The sequence below is a fragment of the Canis lupus genome, chromosome X, assembly GCF_003254725.2.
Source record: "Canis lupus dingo isolate Sandy chromosome X, ASM325472v2, whole genome shotgun sequence".
Lineage (NCBI taxonomy): Eukaryota > Metazoa > Chordata > Mammalia > Carnivora > Canidae > Canis > Canis lupus.
Genome location: NC_064281.1, coordinates 33282971 through 33301631, shown reverse-complemented (window position 1 = coordinate 33301631; position 18661 = coordinate 33282971). Strand labels below are relative to the sequence as shown.

At 42.2% G+C, this 18661-nt stretch overlaps 1 protein-coding gene across 4 annotated transcripts in view; it reads left to right on the top strand.

Moving 5' to 3' along the window:
* LOC112655137 (ferritin light chain-like) overlaps nucleotides 1-17076 on the top strand; it is a 67798-nt gene extending 50722 nt beyond the window's left edge. For 2 of the 4 annotated variants that reach the window (XR_003133554.3, XR_003133555.3), the window contains one exon: nucleotides 333-1182. Coding sequence is in view for 2 of the 4 variants with exons in the window: in XM_025440076.3 (XP_025295861.1) it covers nucleotides 15583-16107 (525 nt within the window). In the remaining 2 variants the exon portion in view is untranslated. Of the gene's footprint in view, nucleotides 1-332; nucleotides 1183-15433 lie in introns of those variants that run through there. The other 2 variants (XM_025440066.3, XM_025440076.3) reach the window with 2 other exon arrangements.
* The last annotated feature ends 1585 nt before the right edge of the window (nucleotides 17077-18661 follow it).

Sequence of the window (18661 nt, the reverse complement as noted above, 5' to 3'; positions counted from 1 at the left end):
AATCCTATGGAGAATGTAGATATTATTAACAGGCAGTTGGTTTGAGTCAGACTGCGCATTCATTCCAGTGAGCCTTCTGTGGATTGTATTTCTAACGTCAGTTCAGCACCATTCAACTCTATCTCATGTGTGTGCCACCCAGTGGCCAATTTGGGAGCTAGGCAGTGTTCTATCCCATAATTCAGTTCTCAAAATCTTTGTTATGTTGTTTAGGGTCAGATTCACATATGCACAGCTAAAGACTGAGCTTATGTATTCATAAATAATTTTATGGGATTGTTTCCCCAAGCTATACCCTCTTCAACATTTCCTCATTCCTTTTTCTTCCCTAGGGCTCACCTTTCAGGCTCTGACCCCAGAAAGATGGGCTTTTGGCAACTGTGCTGTGCTGTGTACTTCCCACAGTTGTACTTATGTCTGAGACCAAGCAGTAGGAGGCAAGAGAGAGAAAAACAGCAGCGGGGATTCACCACATCCTGTTGGGACACAGCTCTTCCGATCAGACGTAATGGTTCTCCTCCCTCAGAATTTTGGACACCTTTATCCCTCCTTGCTGGTGCTGTTTCTGCTGCTGCTGCTACTTCAGGATTCCCTGAAGTGCTAGAGAACAGAGAAAAGGAAGAAAACCCTGGGAGATTTCCCTCACTCTCTCTAAGCATCAAGAAATCTTTTTTGTCCCCTTACAGACAAAACAAGAGGGCTTCTCCTAGAGTTCTCTTTATCCGTGCCCTAGTTCCCACTTCCAGGTTTTAGGCTGCCCCAAGATTCTTACAACTTGAGTCTAAGCCAGGGATAGCCAAAGGAAAATAAACAATAAACTCATCACTAGTTAGTACTTTGGATTCTGGTCTGTTTTCTTTCCCAATCTGTATGCTACTGTGTACTTTTCAGGGTTCTCAAATAGCTGCCTTATGCATTCTTTCCAGGTTTTATAGCCGCATTGCATGAGGTAAACAGGGTGTAGTTACCCCATTTTACTTAGAACCAGAATCTCCTGGGGCACATGGGTGGCTCAGTGGTTGAGAGTCTACCTTTGGCTCAGGTCGTGATCACAGGGTCCTGGGATTGAGTCCTGAATCATGCTCCTCTCGGGGAGCTTGCTTCTCCCTCTGCCTATGTCTCTGCCTATCTCTCTGCCTATCTCTCTCTGTGTCTCATGAATAAATAAAATCTGAAGAAAAACCAGAGCCTTCTATTTCTTTTACATCTTTCTACAAATATGTCTGTGTATTTATTCACAGAATCTCTTTTGTTATTTTTATAACATTTTTCCCTTCAAAAAGCCTCTTCAACTTTTGAATAACAGTATTACCTTAGGTAGAGTAACCTAAAAGCAGAGAATGAGAGATTCTATTGAGAGAGTGTTCTCAAGAGAAACCTCCAAAGAAGGACATAAAGGAAGCAGGAAAGGCAGCAGCAGAACCTAAGCAAAAAGGTGGATTCAACAGAAGTCTAGCATCACCCTGATTCTATGGAGAGTTCTAGAGCAAAGATGACACTACAGAGTTGTCTTCATTGAGGCAAAGGAGTTGGTCTTTTGCTCTATCATTTCAATTAGTCATTTGCTGTGTTGATAGGTATATAGCCTCTTAGGCATCTCAGATGAGGTGGCTCCCATCAGTTTGGAACATTTCTCCAGAGAAGAGTGCAGCTGTGAGCTATTAGCAGCTAACAGCTCACAGCTGCTAAATAGGAAATAGAGTCAGTCTGGGTTCTGGGTAAGATGGAGAAAGTAGCTGAGGATGGGTGCACCAGACTGGTAAAGGAGTTCTGGGTGGGGCATCAACATCATCATTTTGGTAATTAATTGAATATTTCAGTGGTGATACTCACTCAATGCTGCCATTTCCTTCCAAAACACAGGAGTCACTGACTAGTGGCAGGGCAGGAAACATGCCTAGGCTGAATTCCATCTTTGGGGCAATGGTTCTTAACATTAGTGTGCATGAGAATCACTTGAGGGGGCTTGTTAAAGACACAAATATCAATACCACTGCAGAGATTCTTATCCAATAGATCTGTGATGAGAACTTCATTTTAACAAGGACCCCCATGATTCGCTTTCAGATTATGTGAGTGATCATTCAACTCAACCCATTTCAATGATGTCAAACATCACTCTGTTTTCATTTTGTCTCCCCCAATAAACCTGAAGCTCCTATGGGAAGATGTTAAATTGCACTCATTTCTCCTGTAGTGATGTTCACGGCCATGATTTTTTTTTAAATACAAAATATTTTTTTAAAGATTTTATTTATTTATTTACTTGAGAGAAAGAGCGCACAAGTGGGGGTGGGGGTGGAGGGAGGGGCAGAGGGAGAGAGAGAGGGAGAAGCGGACTCCCCACTGAACAGGGAACCTGACACGGAGCTCAATCCCAGGATCCTGGGATCAGGACCTGAGCTGAAGGCAGACTCTTAACAGATTGAGCCACCCAGGTGCCCCCAAAATACCAAATACTTTTTAAAAGTCCTTATCATTTCACTGTTCAGTGATCCAAGTAACTATGGGGGGCCTGAAATAAGGTGGTTATAAGTATCTTGGGGCACAAAAGCACAATCTCAGAGCATGAGCCATAGGAGTTGTAGAATCCTAGGAGGGAACAGAGACAGCCCCACCAGCAGTGAATCATAAGTTCTTAAAAATAATCTTCAGAGAATCCAGGGGTATCAGAGTCTGACACAAAATACCCATCTCTGCCAAATGCCCAGCACCATGAATCAAAGCATATGGCTGAGATGGGCCTGGGAGAATAGCATCTGTTTTTACAGCTGTAATTGTCCATACAGATTGAGGTCAGTATCAATCATATCATCGTTCACTATAAAGGACAGAATATTGATCAGTATCCATACCTGCCTGACAATACCAGTTCCATTTTGGATATCTAGACAGATTTTTAAAAAATTTTTTTTGTATATTTTTTAATTGGAGTTTGATTTGCCAACATACAGTATAACACCCAGTGTTCATCCCATCAAGTGCCCCGCTCAGTGCCCGTCACCCAGTCATCCCATCCCCCCGCTTACCTCCCATGTTCATTTCCCAGAGTTAGGAGTCTCTCATGTTGTAGATAGATTGTAAGACAAAAAAATGAAACTATATTTCCAAATGGACATAATAAAAACTAACCTGAGAAACCAATGGATTCTCAAGTATTCTTTTAATTCCCTTTAAGAATTAGGCTGCATCCTCTGTGTCCATCGAAAGATGAATGGATAAAGAAAATCTGGTCTATGTATACAATGGAATATTACTCAGCCATTAGAAATGACAAATACCCACCATTTGCTTCAACGTGGATGGAACTGGAGGGTATTACGCTGAGTGAAGTAAGTCAATCGGAGAAGGACAAACATTATATGTTCTCATTCATTTGGGGAATATAAATAATAGTGAAAGGGAATATAAGGGAAGGGAGAAGAAATGTGTGGGAGATATCAGAAAGGGAGACAGAACATAAAGACTCCTAACTCTGAGAAACGAACTAGGGGTGGTGGAAGGGGAGGAGGGCGGGGGGTGGGGGTGAATGGGTGACGGGCACTGAGGGGGACACTTGACGGGATGAGCACTGGGTGTTATTCTGTATGTTGGTAAATTGAACACCAATAAAAATTAATTTATTAAAAAAAGAAGTCTGATGTAGGGAAGCATGTTAAGATTTTATGGACCATTAAAAGTAGATATTTTAATGATTACTCAGATCAAAATGTCATTTATAGTCATAACAAATAAGTGGTTTGGGGTTTGTTACTCCCAAAGGGGCTATCATTGAGGCTGACCCTTGCCCAAAGGCATGTTTATAAATATATCAGCTTTACAGAATGGGTAAAGCACCTAGTTGTTTATATTCCCTTAATGACTGACTCTTTCTTTGCTTCTTATAGTTAAATGAGCTTGTTGTTTGCTGATAAATCCTCCTAAAATTCATGAGGTCAAAGTAAAGAACCAGTGTTGTGTGTCAACCCATGATCATCTGTTTCATTTCCTTGAGGGAAGAGAAGCCCTGAGCTGAGGTGATGAATAGTAGGCAAAAAATTGATTAATAGGCATCAGGGAAAATCATTTTTCTGGCTTCACTTATATGCTTGTTTAAGCAGGCAGGCTAGATTAGACATATCTCGGAGGAAAAAGTAAAAAAAAAAAAAAAAAAAAAAGATTGGGGATGAGGTGGGGAATTGACCAGGGAGCTGTAATCCTGGGAGGCCATTTTGTCTCCTGGGTTTAATAGTTTCTGGAAGAATCCAGAGACCATGACAATGAGTATGGGTGAATTGAATACTAGGTCTTGTATTATAGACTGGGATTTCTGGGAAGCTGACTTTGAGGGCGTAGGAGGCAGGATGCCTATTAGGGCATGCCTTTGGGATCAACACCTGGGAAAAGAAGGAACCAGGAGTGGGAACAGGGAATAGCTGAGCTGTGATGTAGGCCCAACAACAGCCTCAACTGACCCACAAGTAGCTCTGGACCTGGATTGGCCCTTCAGTTGTCTTCAGTTGGGCCAGAATGGTAGGAATTTCTATTCCTGCACTGATTTGTTATTGGATAAGGACAACCTCAGAAGGTCATTCAAGGAAACTGCCTTTGGTCAAGTGGCTCTCTGTAGCTGAAGCAACCCATGAAGGGGCTGAGAGCTGACAGTTGTCTGTCCACCCCAGGGGCTCCTAGCAGCTGTTAACAATAAGGACTTCACTAAAGGGGCATCTGGGCAGGGCATGAACCTGAGCACAACACCTGGTCAAATTTGGGCCATGTTTTATCTGAATGATCATACTAGGTAGTGGGAACCCAAAAGAACTGTAAGGCTAGTTGTAAAAGGCAAGTTATGCCACCTGAATTTTGTTGCTTCTGCCTCTAAGAATCATTTTATTCTGAGATCTGACAAGGAAAGGCATAAGCAAGGTGTTCTGGACCTAACCCTACATCTGTCTACAAGCATAAGGCAAGCTAGGTTGGAGTCAATGGTGGGGTGTGACACAGGCTGGGGCTGTCTATGGAGCATGGCGGGTGGATATATATCATCCAAGGCCTTCATCAAGGGCCATGCAGTCAATATAGGGCATCCAAAATGAAACAAAAGTCAGGTGGTGGTAATACTTGGAAGTTCATGCAGGCTGTTGGGATGCAGGGGGAAAATGACAACTACCCTTTATCAAGTACTTATGTGATCAGGGACCCTGCTGTGCACTTTACATACATCATCTTCTTGCTTACAACTCCATGTGGCAGGCATTATTGTCTCCATTTTTATGGACAAACCAATTCAGAGAGGAACTTACTCAAAATTATACACTTGGTGTGTGGCAGAGATTATGGAGACCGACTTTCTGGGTTCAAATTCTGGCTCTTAGTAGATATGTGACCTGAGGCAAATACTTAATCTCTCTATTGTTTAGAATCTTCATCTTTTTTTTTAAGATTTTGTTTATTCATGAGAGACAGAGAGAGAAGCAGGCTCCATGCAGGGAGCCTGACATGGGACTCAATCCTGGGTCTCCAGGATCAGTCCCTGGGCTGAAGGCAGCGTTAAACCACTGAGCCACCCGGGCTGCCCAGGATCTTCATCTTTAAAAAAGGGAATAATAAGGGGCACCTGGGTGGCTTACCTGAGTGTCTGACTCTTGATTTCAGCTCAGGGTCATGAGATCAAGCCCTGTGTCAGGCTCCATGCTCATCAGGAAATCTGCTTGAGATTCTCTCTCTCCATCTCCCTCTGCCCCTCCCTTCTCTCTCTCTCTCTTTCTCTCTCTCTCTCTCTCAAATAAATAAATAAACAAATAAATCCCTTTCTAAAAAAAAGGAACAATAATAATACCTACTTCTTATAGTTGTTATGAGCATTAAGTGCATTCATATTAAAGTGCCAAGAGTGAGGCATCTGGGTGGCTCAGTCAGTTCAGTGTCTGCCTTCAGCTCAGGTCATGATCCTGGGATCAAGCCCCAAGGCAGGCTCCCTACTCAGTGGGGAGTCTGCTTCTCCCTCTCCCTCTGCCCCTGTCCCCACTATGTGCATGCATTCTCTCTCAATAAATAAAAATCTTAAGTGCTGAGAGCAATGTAATCATGTGTGAACTAAATGAATAAGTCAACCTAACGCCAAAGCCTGTGTTCTTGACTATTATGCTTCCCTGGGCAGGACTCTGATTCTCAGGATATGGAGGGAGAGAGCAAGGTAGTCTAAATACTAGGAACTAGCTAAGATATTAGGAGATTAATCATTCATTCATTGATTCACAAATATTTACCCTTTCTATATGTGCTAGGTATTTTTTTCTCGGTAGTGGAGATAAACAAATGAACAAAACAGGCTAAAGTCCCAGACATCATTAAACACATTCTAGTGGGGAGATAGGCAATATGCAAAACAATAAATAAATATCTACATTATGTCAAGTAGTGATAAGAGTTATGAAGAAAACAAAAGCATGACGAGGACACAGGGAGCTATGGAAGTAGGGCTGCAGGGAAAGGGGGAGTGTGCACTACTTTAGGAAAAATGATCAGAAGCCTTTCTGATGAAGTGACATTTGAGCAGAGACCTGAAGTGAAAGGAGTCAGGCAATTATCTGGAAGACAGTGGCACCTGGGTCGCTCAGTTGGTTAAGTGTCCGATTCTTGATTTTGGCTCAGGTCATGATCTCAGGGTCCTGGGATTGAGTCCCATGTTGTGTCCGGGCTCCCCACTCTGTGGGGAGTTTGCTTGTCTCCCTCTCTGCCCCTCCCCCCACTTGTGGGCACACTCTCTTTCTTTAAAATAAATAAATCTTTAAAAAATATGAGCTGGAAGATAAGCTCAGGCAGAGAAAATAGCAGGGAAAGTGGGCTCCTCAGAGTTGTCCAGAATTGGGATATGTGGGCTACCCTCAGAAGGAGATGAGTCTTAGGTGAGGCAGTTAATTTTTTCAACAGAAGCAATCTCCAAAGTGGGCTGATAGCTGAGGGCCGCCCCCCCAGCAGGACTCCAGGCGGCTGGGGAAATAAGTGTTTCATTCCTGAAGGGCCATCTGGGTGGTACATCCCAGCTTCTACCCCATTGTGTGTGCCTCATTTGCTTGGTCTATTTGGTTTACACATAGAGAAACAGATCCTTGCCACCAAAGAATATATGCTAAACATTTTGAAAATTTCATTAAAGTTCTTGTGCAAAAGTACAAAGGTTGAAGTGGGATGTAAGTAGGTAGAAAGACAGTGTAAATATTGGAACACCGATTCCTGCATAACACAGGGGGAAGGAGCAAAAGTCTAAATCTGAAAGTTCTTTGGAAAGGAGTACTTGGCAGATGGATGATTTTAAAATGCGATGCCATGGATTCTTCTGCAACTTGATAACACATCAGCACTGCCCACATGCTCTAGAAACCATGTGAATGAAGAAGGCTGTCATTAGAGCTGGAAATTGCTTTGTGATTTTGGCAGTGGTTTGCTCTTAGTCCAGGTTCAGATTTCCCCCTTTCTGATTTCTAACCAGTAATTGCCATTACAGTGTGTTTGGGAGATGGTTGCTGGAGATTGTGGGGAAAAGACAGAATTCTCTGCCTTTTAAGGCATCTTAATCACGATTTTGGCAGCCTAGGAGCCTTCAACTTAGTAAACTGAGCAGCCATTTCCATAGCAGAGAAATAAGCTACTGTTTGACCCAGAGAGGGAGCTTTCAGCTGTTGTTTGTTGACCTGAGCCAAGGGAAACAAGATGACAGATTGGACAACCAGCACACCATGCAATTTATGCCCTTCACGGACTGTCAAACATTAATTTAATTTAATTTTAATCATTACCATCTGGTGCTTATATAGAGAGTCAGGCCCAGATAGATATTTCGTTATCTCGAACTGGTGAACAGTGCTGTGTTTTGGCCTGCAGCCATGTGCATACACCCTGAGGAGGGGGCATTGGGACCCTGGGCGGGGAGACTTGTACTGATGCCAAATATGCAGCCATCACCAGTTCCAGAAGCTGTAGATGGGACCTGTTGTTGGTGCTGGTCCCACCACCGGTCAGTGGCCCCTTCTCCTGTCTCACTCATGGAGGTATAGATGCCGAGTTATATCTTCATATTCCTGGAACACTGACAGAGGGGACTGGCCAGGGATGGTGTCTGAGTGAATTGGGGCATTTGACTCTGTGGCTCAAACCTTTTGAGCAACTGAAGTGACCAGTAGCCACATTTAATTTCATCAGGTGACTATTAAGCATTGACAATGGGGATAAGGACTGGGATCAACTGACCTTTGAGGCTTCATTGTCCCTGAGAATCTGTGATTCTTTGTGTCAATCATACTGCCAGGCCAGCAGGGAATAAGGAAGAAATAGAAGGCAATGTCTCTGCCCTGTGGGCCAACTTAGTCCCAGGAGGGATTTTGTTTTCTTCCCAGCCCCCAGGCTGAACCTTGGGTTCCTGGTGGCTAGTAGGGGGTAGAATGATTACCAGTGAAGTCTCAAGGGATTGGTGGAAGGGACATGGAGAGAGAAACCCTTCATTTTACTGAATTTTAACTTGTCACTTATAAAGTACCTTGGTGCCCACCAGACTGGAGGATGCTACTCATCAAGCCAGCTCTGGCTTCAGGAGACAACACCCTGTCCTGTTGATTGCTTTGTGGACCAAGATCATATGACCTACTTGAGACAAGGGAGCAAGTTTTCCTTTTCTTTGAAGGTAGAAACAGGTCTTGTTTTTGTTGGCGGGGGGGGATTTTTCTGCAGTAATTTTAAGTATATGCTCAGTGCTGCCCCAAAATCAGATAATATAGAAAACTAAAAAGTAAATTGGTTACACAAAATACAGAACACTATTAACATTTTGGTATGTGTCTTTACACACACACACATATATCTACAAAAACGAGATGTTTTAGGTAATGAAAAGCAAAATCTCTTGCTGGGTAACTCTGTTCTCCAGCCAGATGTCAGCGTGACCAGAAGGAACAGTGAGGGGCTTCAACTAGGGAAAAGGAGAGTAGCACTGCAAAAGTTGCCACATGGGATTTCAAGGCTGGATGTTCTTTCCAGCTCAAGCTGGGTCTATCCAACCCACCTCTTGGCAACCACTAAGGGCAGATTTGCAAGCCCTTCTGAAATATGACACCACCTCTATTTGGAATGTGAATCTTGTTTCTTTCTATGAAACATTACAATTTTAGTTTTAAAGTAACAGAAAATACTTTTTATCTGGGAGGGCTAAAGAGCAAGCACAGTTTGGAGGAAACATTTGTAAGAGTTAACATGGAGCAAGATAAGGAAAGAGAAACTCATTTCCTGCCTTGCTTTCCTAACTAGACAGATTCTGTTTTTTATGTTAAAAGAGAACATTATTCCATAAACAACCCATTTTGATCCACATGCATACAAATTAAAAGGATGTGATTTTCAAGTATATTTCATCCCATGTGGTTGAAGTTGTCTCCTTGGGGGGGACTCCACTTCCTTTTGGAAAGTGACCAGAGTGGAGACCCACAGAGCCAGGGTGAATGAGGAGTGGTGGAAGAAGCAAGGCCCATGGTGGAGAAGGGAAGTCTTAGGTTAGTGGAGAGGTGGGATGAATTTATTTTATATTCTTTTGGAAGTTAGAGCCAGAATGAAAGGATCAGACTTATTGTGAGATAGATAGCTGACACAAGAGATTTGAGAAGATGAGAAAGGAAAAGGAGTGAAGGCAGCTGATATTTATTTAGCAGCTACTATGTGTCAGAGGTGGTATTAAATTCCATGTATTCTCTTATTGAATCTTCACAGTAATCTTAGGAGGTAGAGAATATTACTGGTATTTTACAGCTCAATGGAGTAAGATTCAGAGAGGTTAAATAACTTGCCCAAAGTCACACAGCTACTAAATAAAAGAGGTTCAAAACTCAGGTCTGCTTGGCTCCCAAGTGACTCTCTTGAAGATAGAATGGGTAGCCCTTATGAGCTAACGTGTTTCTGGTAACCTGGGTGTGTTCAAGCAAAGACTAGATGATTAGTTGTTAGAGATGTTCTTAAGGATATTCGTGCATTGGTACAGAGCTGGAACACATAGTTTCTAAGAGTCCCTCCAACTGCATGTTTTAACAAGGTCTCTCTAAAACATATCACCCTTGCTTGTCATCTGTGACACCTACTGTGGTCATGATTAGAATTATGTTTTTGGTGAAAGCATCATCTTCAGAAAAAGCAACTAAGATATATTTCCATGAATGTTTTCATGGAGGACCACCTACAGGCTACATTGTTGGTACCCTGTCCCTACTTGCTCAGCACTCATCATTCCCCTATGTGTCCATGGGCTCTTGCCACAAGTACCCAAAACTCTCTATCTGAGGGGGCAGTCTTTTGATTCTTAAAGAGTAGTCTGGAAGTACCAGAAAGTTAATATCCTTAGGAGCAATCCTCAGGTAATGACAGACGGTAATTGAAGGTAAATATTCCAACTTCCTTGTCCTTGTTCAGGATAACCCCAAGGTGTGCTTCATATAGTCCCCCAGAGTTCCCCAGTAGCATTGACTCCTAGTTGTTCATAGTGCTAACTAGCTCTTTAACAAACCCCTTATTGGTTTTCTTCCTTTTCCTTGTCTCATTTACCTTAATGCTTACTGCTGCTTTCATGGATCACCTCTTAAATAAACTAGTTGTACTCAAGTCCTTGTCTCAGGTCTGCTTTTAGGGGAACCCAAACTAAGACACCAACATTATCTACCCATTAGCCAGGAGTTTCTCACCCTCAGCACTATTGACACTTTGGGCTGCATGGTTATTTCTTGTGGGGGGTTGTCCTGGGCATTGTAGAACATTTAATAGCATTGCAGGCCTGTCTGTACCCACTAGACGCCATAGTCTCCTCCTCCTAGTTATGACAACCAAAACTGTCTATAGACATCAAATGCTTTCTGGGGAACTAAATTAGTCCTAGTTGAGAACCACTACTTGTTTGAGGTGCCCATGGGAAGCACAGGAAGGGTAAGTTTTGTGAGGTGGATCTGTTGGGCTAGGCCGTGATAAGCTTCTCAGTGTGCTTCTGAGTTTAGTAGGGGTTACAGGTGGAATGAGGTGGTGGCTGTGTGTGTGTGTGGGTGTGTGTTGTGGTGGAGAAAAAAATGATAGACTTTCAGTTTTATAACTGTGCCTGGTGTCAAGCTGTCCCTTGTCTACAGTAGGTGAACAGCTCACAACTAAATTGTACCCCTTACAGTCCCTTTTTAAAAAATGACAAACACTCAGAGACCATTTTGCTGTTTGTATAACATTAGTTTTCAGGTGAATTCAGTTTGGATGACAGGTTCTTAAGCAGCCATTTCACAGCCTGTCAGTTTCTAGGTTCTTAGGAATGTTTTCACTTTTAAGTACTTCTGTGCAGCTATTAGACAAATCAATATATGGTTCCAATATAGGGAGTGCTGTCAGTTACAGCAGAGGGTCAGATAAAAGATTCAAATGCTTTCTTAGCTGGAGCTTTGGGTCTGCTTTGGTCTTGAATATGTGGCCCCTGAAGGGGAAATGAGACCCTGAAAAGAGTTACAGATCTTCAGTGATGGCAAAAGAGATTTCAGAGATAGACTCCAAAACTCCTGTATTCCCTGTAAATAGAAGTAGCAAAGAGATGTACATATAGATTAATACCTATGATGTCTTCATTTCATCAATTGGATTCATGGTAAAAATGTACTTATTGGAGTTTCTTGTTTCCACTGTACCCTCCAAGGTCAAGTAGGGAAGCAAGCTGGTGGTGGACTGATATGCAGGCCTTGCCCATATCATAGGGATCACTGGATCCCTTTTACCAGTTTGGTGTGCTCAGCACCCAGTTCCAATGCGCTTTTTTGCTAATGACTAGCACCTGTGACCTTTGGCTTTCCCTTGGGCTACTGGAGTTGCCTATACAAAGACCATGGGAATTTATATTTTCCTGGGAACACCCATAGCCAATGGACAGGACTATGAACATCCAGTTCCCTTGCCTCATGTTGAAATAAGCACTAGTTGTAATTTGTACTCCAAAACTAAGCCTTGAGATTATGAGGAAGCTCAGACTTTTCCTGAAATTGCAACCTTGCTTCTTGGCCTCCTTTCTTTTTCTGTGCTGCTTTCCCCCACTCTCTTTTGGTCTCCCCTGGAAGCACTTTCCCAATAAATAACTTGAACAGGAATCTTCATTTCAAGGTCTGCTTCTGGGGAATCTGACCCAAGACATAAGCATTCCAAAGTCTACATCTGAGTGGGAGAGGACATGAATTTATTATTCACATGAAATGTTCCATAATCTTACCCTCTTCTATAAAGTAGGTGTTCATTAGATGTTTCTTGCTGTAGTGGATGATAATCTTGGGCTGGAGAAATGAGAAAATAGACCTCTGTCACTGAGGCACTGTTTCCCTTGCCTCCACAGCTGAGAAGGCCACAAAGGCAAGGGAAGGGAATCTCATTTAGGCAAATGAAGTAAGAGAAGCTAGTTTTGCTCATGCTTTAAATGAATTCTATCTTTGACATCCAAGGCTATGCATTGGTGCTTTCATACTTGAAAGGACATTGCCACTGAGCATAGTGATTAAACAGGTCTATGGTGAGGAAACTGGGATCAAAAACCTACTGGGATGTGAATCTGATATTGCTAGGGTTTGAGAGGATCCCCACAATTTTACTGCAAAATTCATTGATGATATAGCCCTCAAAAAATTGAGCACTTTCTACTTGTTTGGCAGTGTTTTCTCATGCATTATATCATTTAATCCTTGTGGTATACTTGTGAGATATTAACAGTCCCATTTTACTGGCAAGAAAGCTGAAGCTCAAAGAGCTACCTAAGGTCACACTCATAGTAAGTGGCAACGCTGGGATTTGAGCCTATATTGGTCTGATTCTGACAGTTCTGTGCTTAACCACCTATCAGAGTATAGTTCCAACATCGACTCTTTTCTCTCTAAAGTAATGAGGGAAGGATTTGTTAACGTTTTCACAAGGCAGAAAATTATCTCATCTGAGGTTTATATAGGCATTTTTCTTTTCCAAGAATAAATAAATGTATAGGAAATAGAAATATATTAAATGAGCCTGATATGCTCAGATATGTATACAGATAATATGTTATATGGCGAAGCCTTCTCTAAGCTTAGCATTTTCTTATCACAAGGTTAGTATCTGATTAATGGTTTATGCGCAAGGTAGAAAATGAACATTTTCTTTGCAATCATTTGGAGACTATTCCATCTTGTATAATTTGTTTCCTATTTGAGTACGTGTGAGGATTGTTCTTGGGTTTGAATTTTTGTTTTTCTTCCTCCTCTTCACCCCCGGTCTCTTTTTTGCCCTAGAACCAAGGCCAGAAAAGCTGCAGAACTACTCCTATCTTACCCAGTTCCCTCCAGGATCATAAAATATGCCATTCTTGAATTCTAACAGTTTTCACAAACCTCAAATGCAATATGAGAACACTTTTGGACAACAAACTTCCATGAATAAAATTTACAATATATCCTGTATTCATTTTTTTTGTTTTTATTTTTTTATTTTTATTTATTATTTATGATAGTCACACAGAGAGAGAGGCAGAGACACAGGCAGAGGGAGAAGCAGGCTCCATGCACCGGGAGCCCGATGTGGGATTTGATCCCGGGTCTCCAGGATCGCGCCCTGGGCCAAAGGCAGGCACCAAACCGCTGCGCCACCCAGGGATCCCTATATCCTGTATTCAGATACAGGATACGTGCTTGTATTTTAGCTTAAGCAGTGAGCGGAGATGGCAGAGTTCTTTTTGGAATTTTAAGATGTTGGTCTCCAGCAACCAACAAATAGAAAATATTTGAAAGTAGCGCAAAAAAATGAATTTTAATTTTCATTTAGAAGTAGGTCCAAGGGACGCCTAGGTGGCTTAGTTGGTTAAGCATCTGCCTTCGGCTCGGGTCACGGTCCCAGGATCCTGGGATCAAACCCCGCATTGGGTTCCTTGCTCAGCAGGGAGCCTGCTTCTCCTTCTCCCTCTGCCTGCCACACCCCCTGCTTGTGTGTGCCCGCTCTCTCTCTCTCTCTGCCAAATAGATAATCTTTTTTAAAAAAAGTAGGTCCAAGTTTCAGAGCAAAACTTTTGTGTGTTCAAATATTGTTTACCCTGAATAAGATATGCCTTCCTGTTTGATAGAAGACACATGAAAGTGTTCTAATTGTGAAACAGCCCCAGGCAAGTGGTATTTGGGAAAATAAGATGCTAAGCACAAAATCACAAACCTGGAAGAGACCCTATGAGAACATCTCGTTCTGCCCTCATCTTCCAACTGAGAATAGTTAACGCATCCTGTGTGGGTTATTTTCTGGTTTGGTAGGATTCATAGGTCTACATTTTCATCCGTGCCACCCTTTCACATGACATGTTTCATGGTGAAGTATCTGGGTAATCACAGGAAGCTACCAGTACCCAACAAAACACCTGACACATAAATAGTATTCAGGAGAACTTCTATTAGAAGGAATATATGTGGGTGTCTGGGTGGCTCCGTGGTTGAGCATCTGCCTTCAGCTCAGGGCGTGATCCTGGAGACCTGAGATGGAGTCCCACATCGGACTCCGCACAGGGAACCTGCTTCTCCCTCTGCCTGTGTCTCTGCCACCCCCCCACCCGTGTCTCTCATGAATAAGTAAATAAAATCTTTAAAAAAGGAATAAATGCATCAACACATGAAAGAAATGAAGGCTGAATAGTAGAAAATTTATGAGGGGTTCTTCGTGGTATGATTAATTAATAAAATGGAAATGAATTGTGCCCAAATTTAATGTGTGGATTTTGACCTCCTTAATAAGTAAGATGACTGTGTAATGTATATTCCTAACAAGGACCCTTTTGAGTGTGAAAGGGGGCACTATTTATTTTATTTATTTATTCAGGGGCACTATTAATAATTACATCAGGACAACAAGATTGCCCTGGGCAAACTGGAAATAACAGTCACCCTCGTTGAGAGGAGGATTAGGAGCTGGAAACAACATATTCCTTTAGACACTAAAATAAGAAAACCAAGGGAGTTTTAAGTCACAAATGAAGAAGTGAAAATTGGAGGCGTTTTGCTATCAATATTTAATGTTCTTACTTTGGACATTCTTACCTCATTTTGGAATTATGGTAAGAAATGGGGCAAAATGGGAAATAAAGACTCATTTCTAATAATTAGGAAAATAAGAATTAAATTCTTATCAAAAGCTAAACTCAGAGTACATCCGGCAGCCCCTTAGAAGTGTCTGTTGGGGGTAGCCAGGGTGGCTCAGTGGTTTGGCGCCTGCCTTCAGCCCAGGGTGTGATCCTGGAGTCCCCGGATGGAGTCCCACGTCAGGCTTCCTGCACGGAGCCTGCTTCTCCCTCTGCCTGTCTCTCTCTCTCTCTCTCTCTGTGTCTCTAATAAATAAAGTTTAAAAAAAAATCTAAAAAAAAAAGTGTCTATTGGATTGAACAGACTGGGTACTCCCACCCCTTCCCCATCTCCTCCTATCTCTGCCAAGCTCTCACCATCCTCCAGCCCCTCCCCTTCCAATCACGTTTTCTGGTGGAATCAGCTATCCTCAACTTCGACTTCCGGGGCCTGTGGACACCATACTTTGTGCTTAGCTCCTCATTGCAAACCAACCATGAGCACCCAGATCAACCAGAATTACTCCGCCAAGGTGGAGGCTGCACTCCAATACGTGGTAAACCTGCATCTGCAGGCCTCCTACACCTACCGCTCTCTGTGCTTTCATTTTGAAGGTAACAATGTAGCTCTGAAGGGCATGGGCATCTTCTTCCAAGAGTTGGCTGAGAGGAAGCGTGAGGGTGCCCAGCGTCTCTTGAAGATGCGAAACCAGTGGAGCGGCGACCCCCTCCTCTCTGATGGGCAGCTGTCTGAAGATCCGTGGCGTGGCAGTGTGGATGCTATGGAAGCCGCGATGGCCTTGGAGAAGAACCTGAACCAGGCCCTTCTGGATCTGCATGCCCTGGGTTCTGCCAACACAGATCGTCGTCTCTGTGACTTTCTGGAGAAGCATTTCGTGGATGAGGAGATGAAACTCATCAAGAAGATGGGTGACCACCTGACCAACCTCCGCAGGCTGTCTGGCCCCCAGGCCGGGCTGAGCGAGTATCTCTTCGAAAGGCTCACCCTGAAGCACAACTAGGAGAATCCGGTGCCCAGCAGCCTCTGAGGAAGCCGTCTGTATTCCCCTGGTGTCCAGATTTTGGCTTGCGCCTCTTTCCCCAGCTACGAGGCAACATTTTAACTACACTGAAACCTTTGTCCAAGCTGTGAGTTCAAATGGAGACATAAAAGGTTCTTTTTGCAGAGGGGGAAAAAAAGCTAGGCTGCTGGGGGATAATACACAGACTAGGGTGAAGGATTTGTAGTACGTTTAATTCTCTAGATTTTCTAAAGAAATTATTGCTAACTGTTGTGAATTGCCTGTGAACCTTGAGGATCTGATACACTATGTTTTCTCTCTCAAGAAAATGAGCTTACCTTTTCATTTATGCATATAATCCTAGAGGTTTTAGAATTTCTGTGAAGCCATTCTTGGTACTGGATTAATCTCTTATTTTAAAATGTATCTTTGCTGTTGTGTAGCAGAGGAGAGCGGAATACCTGGACCATATCATGTTATGCCCACCCCTAACCCTCAAACCCATGATTTTTAAGTTGCTGTAATGCCATTTGCTGTATTGAATATAATCAGAAAACCCTGCAAAATTCATTTTTATATCTCTAGTTAGGTTGCTACTGAGCACACTGATTATTGCGTCATACACTGACCTCTTTCTGAAGCCTCTCGAGAAATTTCTTTCTGGTCTTAGTATTAGGAATAAGAGTTCTTCGCTTGGGTAATTGGTTTGTTTTTGTTTTATGGACACTGTAAATGATGTAACTAAGTTTCCTTTTCTGACTTTCTGTGAGAGCATAGAGCCAAATTTGTGGTCCGCTCAGAGTAAATGAGTAGGATTGTATAAGCATTTTTACTCAAGCTTAATTTCTGATTCTTTTGTTAGTTATTTCTTGGTGTATGTTATGGATCCTTTTAAGCCACTTTAAATGCTTTTTAGAACAAGGGTGTGTATAAATAGATAAATAAACTTTAAATATGTTGATTTAAAAATGGCTCTGCAGTTTATTTCAGAGAAAAGAGAAGATGACTTTAAGGAAGCACTTAGAGAGCCAGAGTGATTAGTATGGAGGTGGGTCAAATGGAGGTTAAATTCCAAAAGCCAAAAGAAAGAGAAGCAGTAAAATGTAGCATTCTTTTAGAAACATACTTCATTTTTCTGGTGAGTTCTTGTCTACTAAATCCATACATTTGTGTCTTACAGATAGCTATTTAATAATTGTTTATTATTTTCCTTGCACTTTGAAGAACTGGAGCTATAACTTGTTCTCAAACCACAGAAGTGAAGAAAATCAATTCTTTTCCTACAGCACCTCTCCTTCCTGGAGCAGGAAGACCAACGGCATACTATCATTTCTTTTATCTTACATGGGTCAGAGGCATAGGAAGAATATTTTACAGAGATTGGGACAATTGTTTTGCTCAGTTAAGGAGAAAACCTTATCTTCCTGTTTTCATGCAAAGTCTTTTTTTAAATGATTTTTTATTTATTCATTTGAGAGAAAGAGCGGGGGTAGGGGGGTGGGGGAGGGTCAGAGGGAAAGGGAAAAGCAGACTCCCCACTGAGCAGGGATCCTGTGAGGCTCCATCCCAGGACCCTGAGATCATGGCCTGAGCTGAAGGCAGACACTTAACTGACTGAGCCACCCAGGCGCCTCTTTTGATAATAAAAAATATACTGGAAAAGTTATTACTGGAGAAAGGAATTCTGCCCATTTGCTGGTAGTTGGCAGTAAGAAACATAAGGAAGCAGTTAACAATTTTCAGGTTTGAATTAAAAGTTGAATCTCTGTACTTAAAATATGTGCTTAAAATCATTTTCAAATTAGCAATCAAATACAAACACATAAATCAGAATGAGAAAAGATCACCTAATATTCTGAGATCAATTGAAAGACTGTAATTTAAGGTATATTATTTAGGAAGAAATATGCAAACATTTAATTCCAAATAATATTGTATTTGTAATTTCTTATTAGTGTCTTTTAATGTCAGGAATGGGGCCATAGGAGAAAGTTTTATGAAGTCTCCCAAATAGGCTACAGTGTTCTTTGGTCATCACACAATTCTTGGAAAACAGCAACTTGCAGGGCAGACAATAAATGATTCAAACACATATGGACAGCATATTAGTTTGGCTTTCAAAAAAAACTTAAGGTTCGTGGCAAGTTTATTTGTGGAAAAATGGGAGCTTATGACATCAAAACTCTAAAGATTAATTTGGAAAATGTCCCACAGTGATTTCCTTTATTGCTAACCACTGTGTGTATGTATGTGTGTGTATATATAGTTGCACAGAGTTATAATACATGATTCCTATAGGCTATGACTAAATTCTTTATACCAGGGGCACCTGGGTGGCTCAGTTGGTTAAGGATCTACCTTTGGCTCAGGTCATGAGCCCAAGGTCCTGGGATGGAGCCCCACATCAGGCTCCCTGCTCAGCAGGGTGTCTGCTTCTCCCTCTCTCTCTGCCCTCCCTCTCTCTCTGCCCTCCCGCCACCCCCTGCTCATTCTCTCTCTCAAATAAATAAAATATGTTTTAAAAAGGTAGTATAAGTGAGGCCTAGGAGATAAA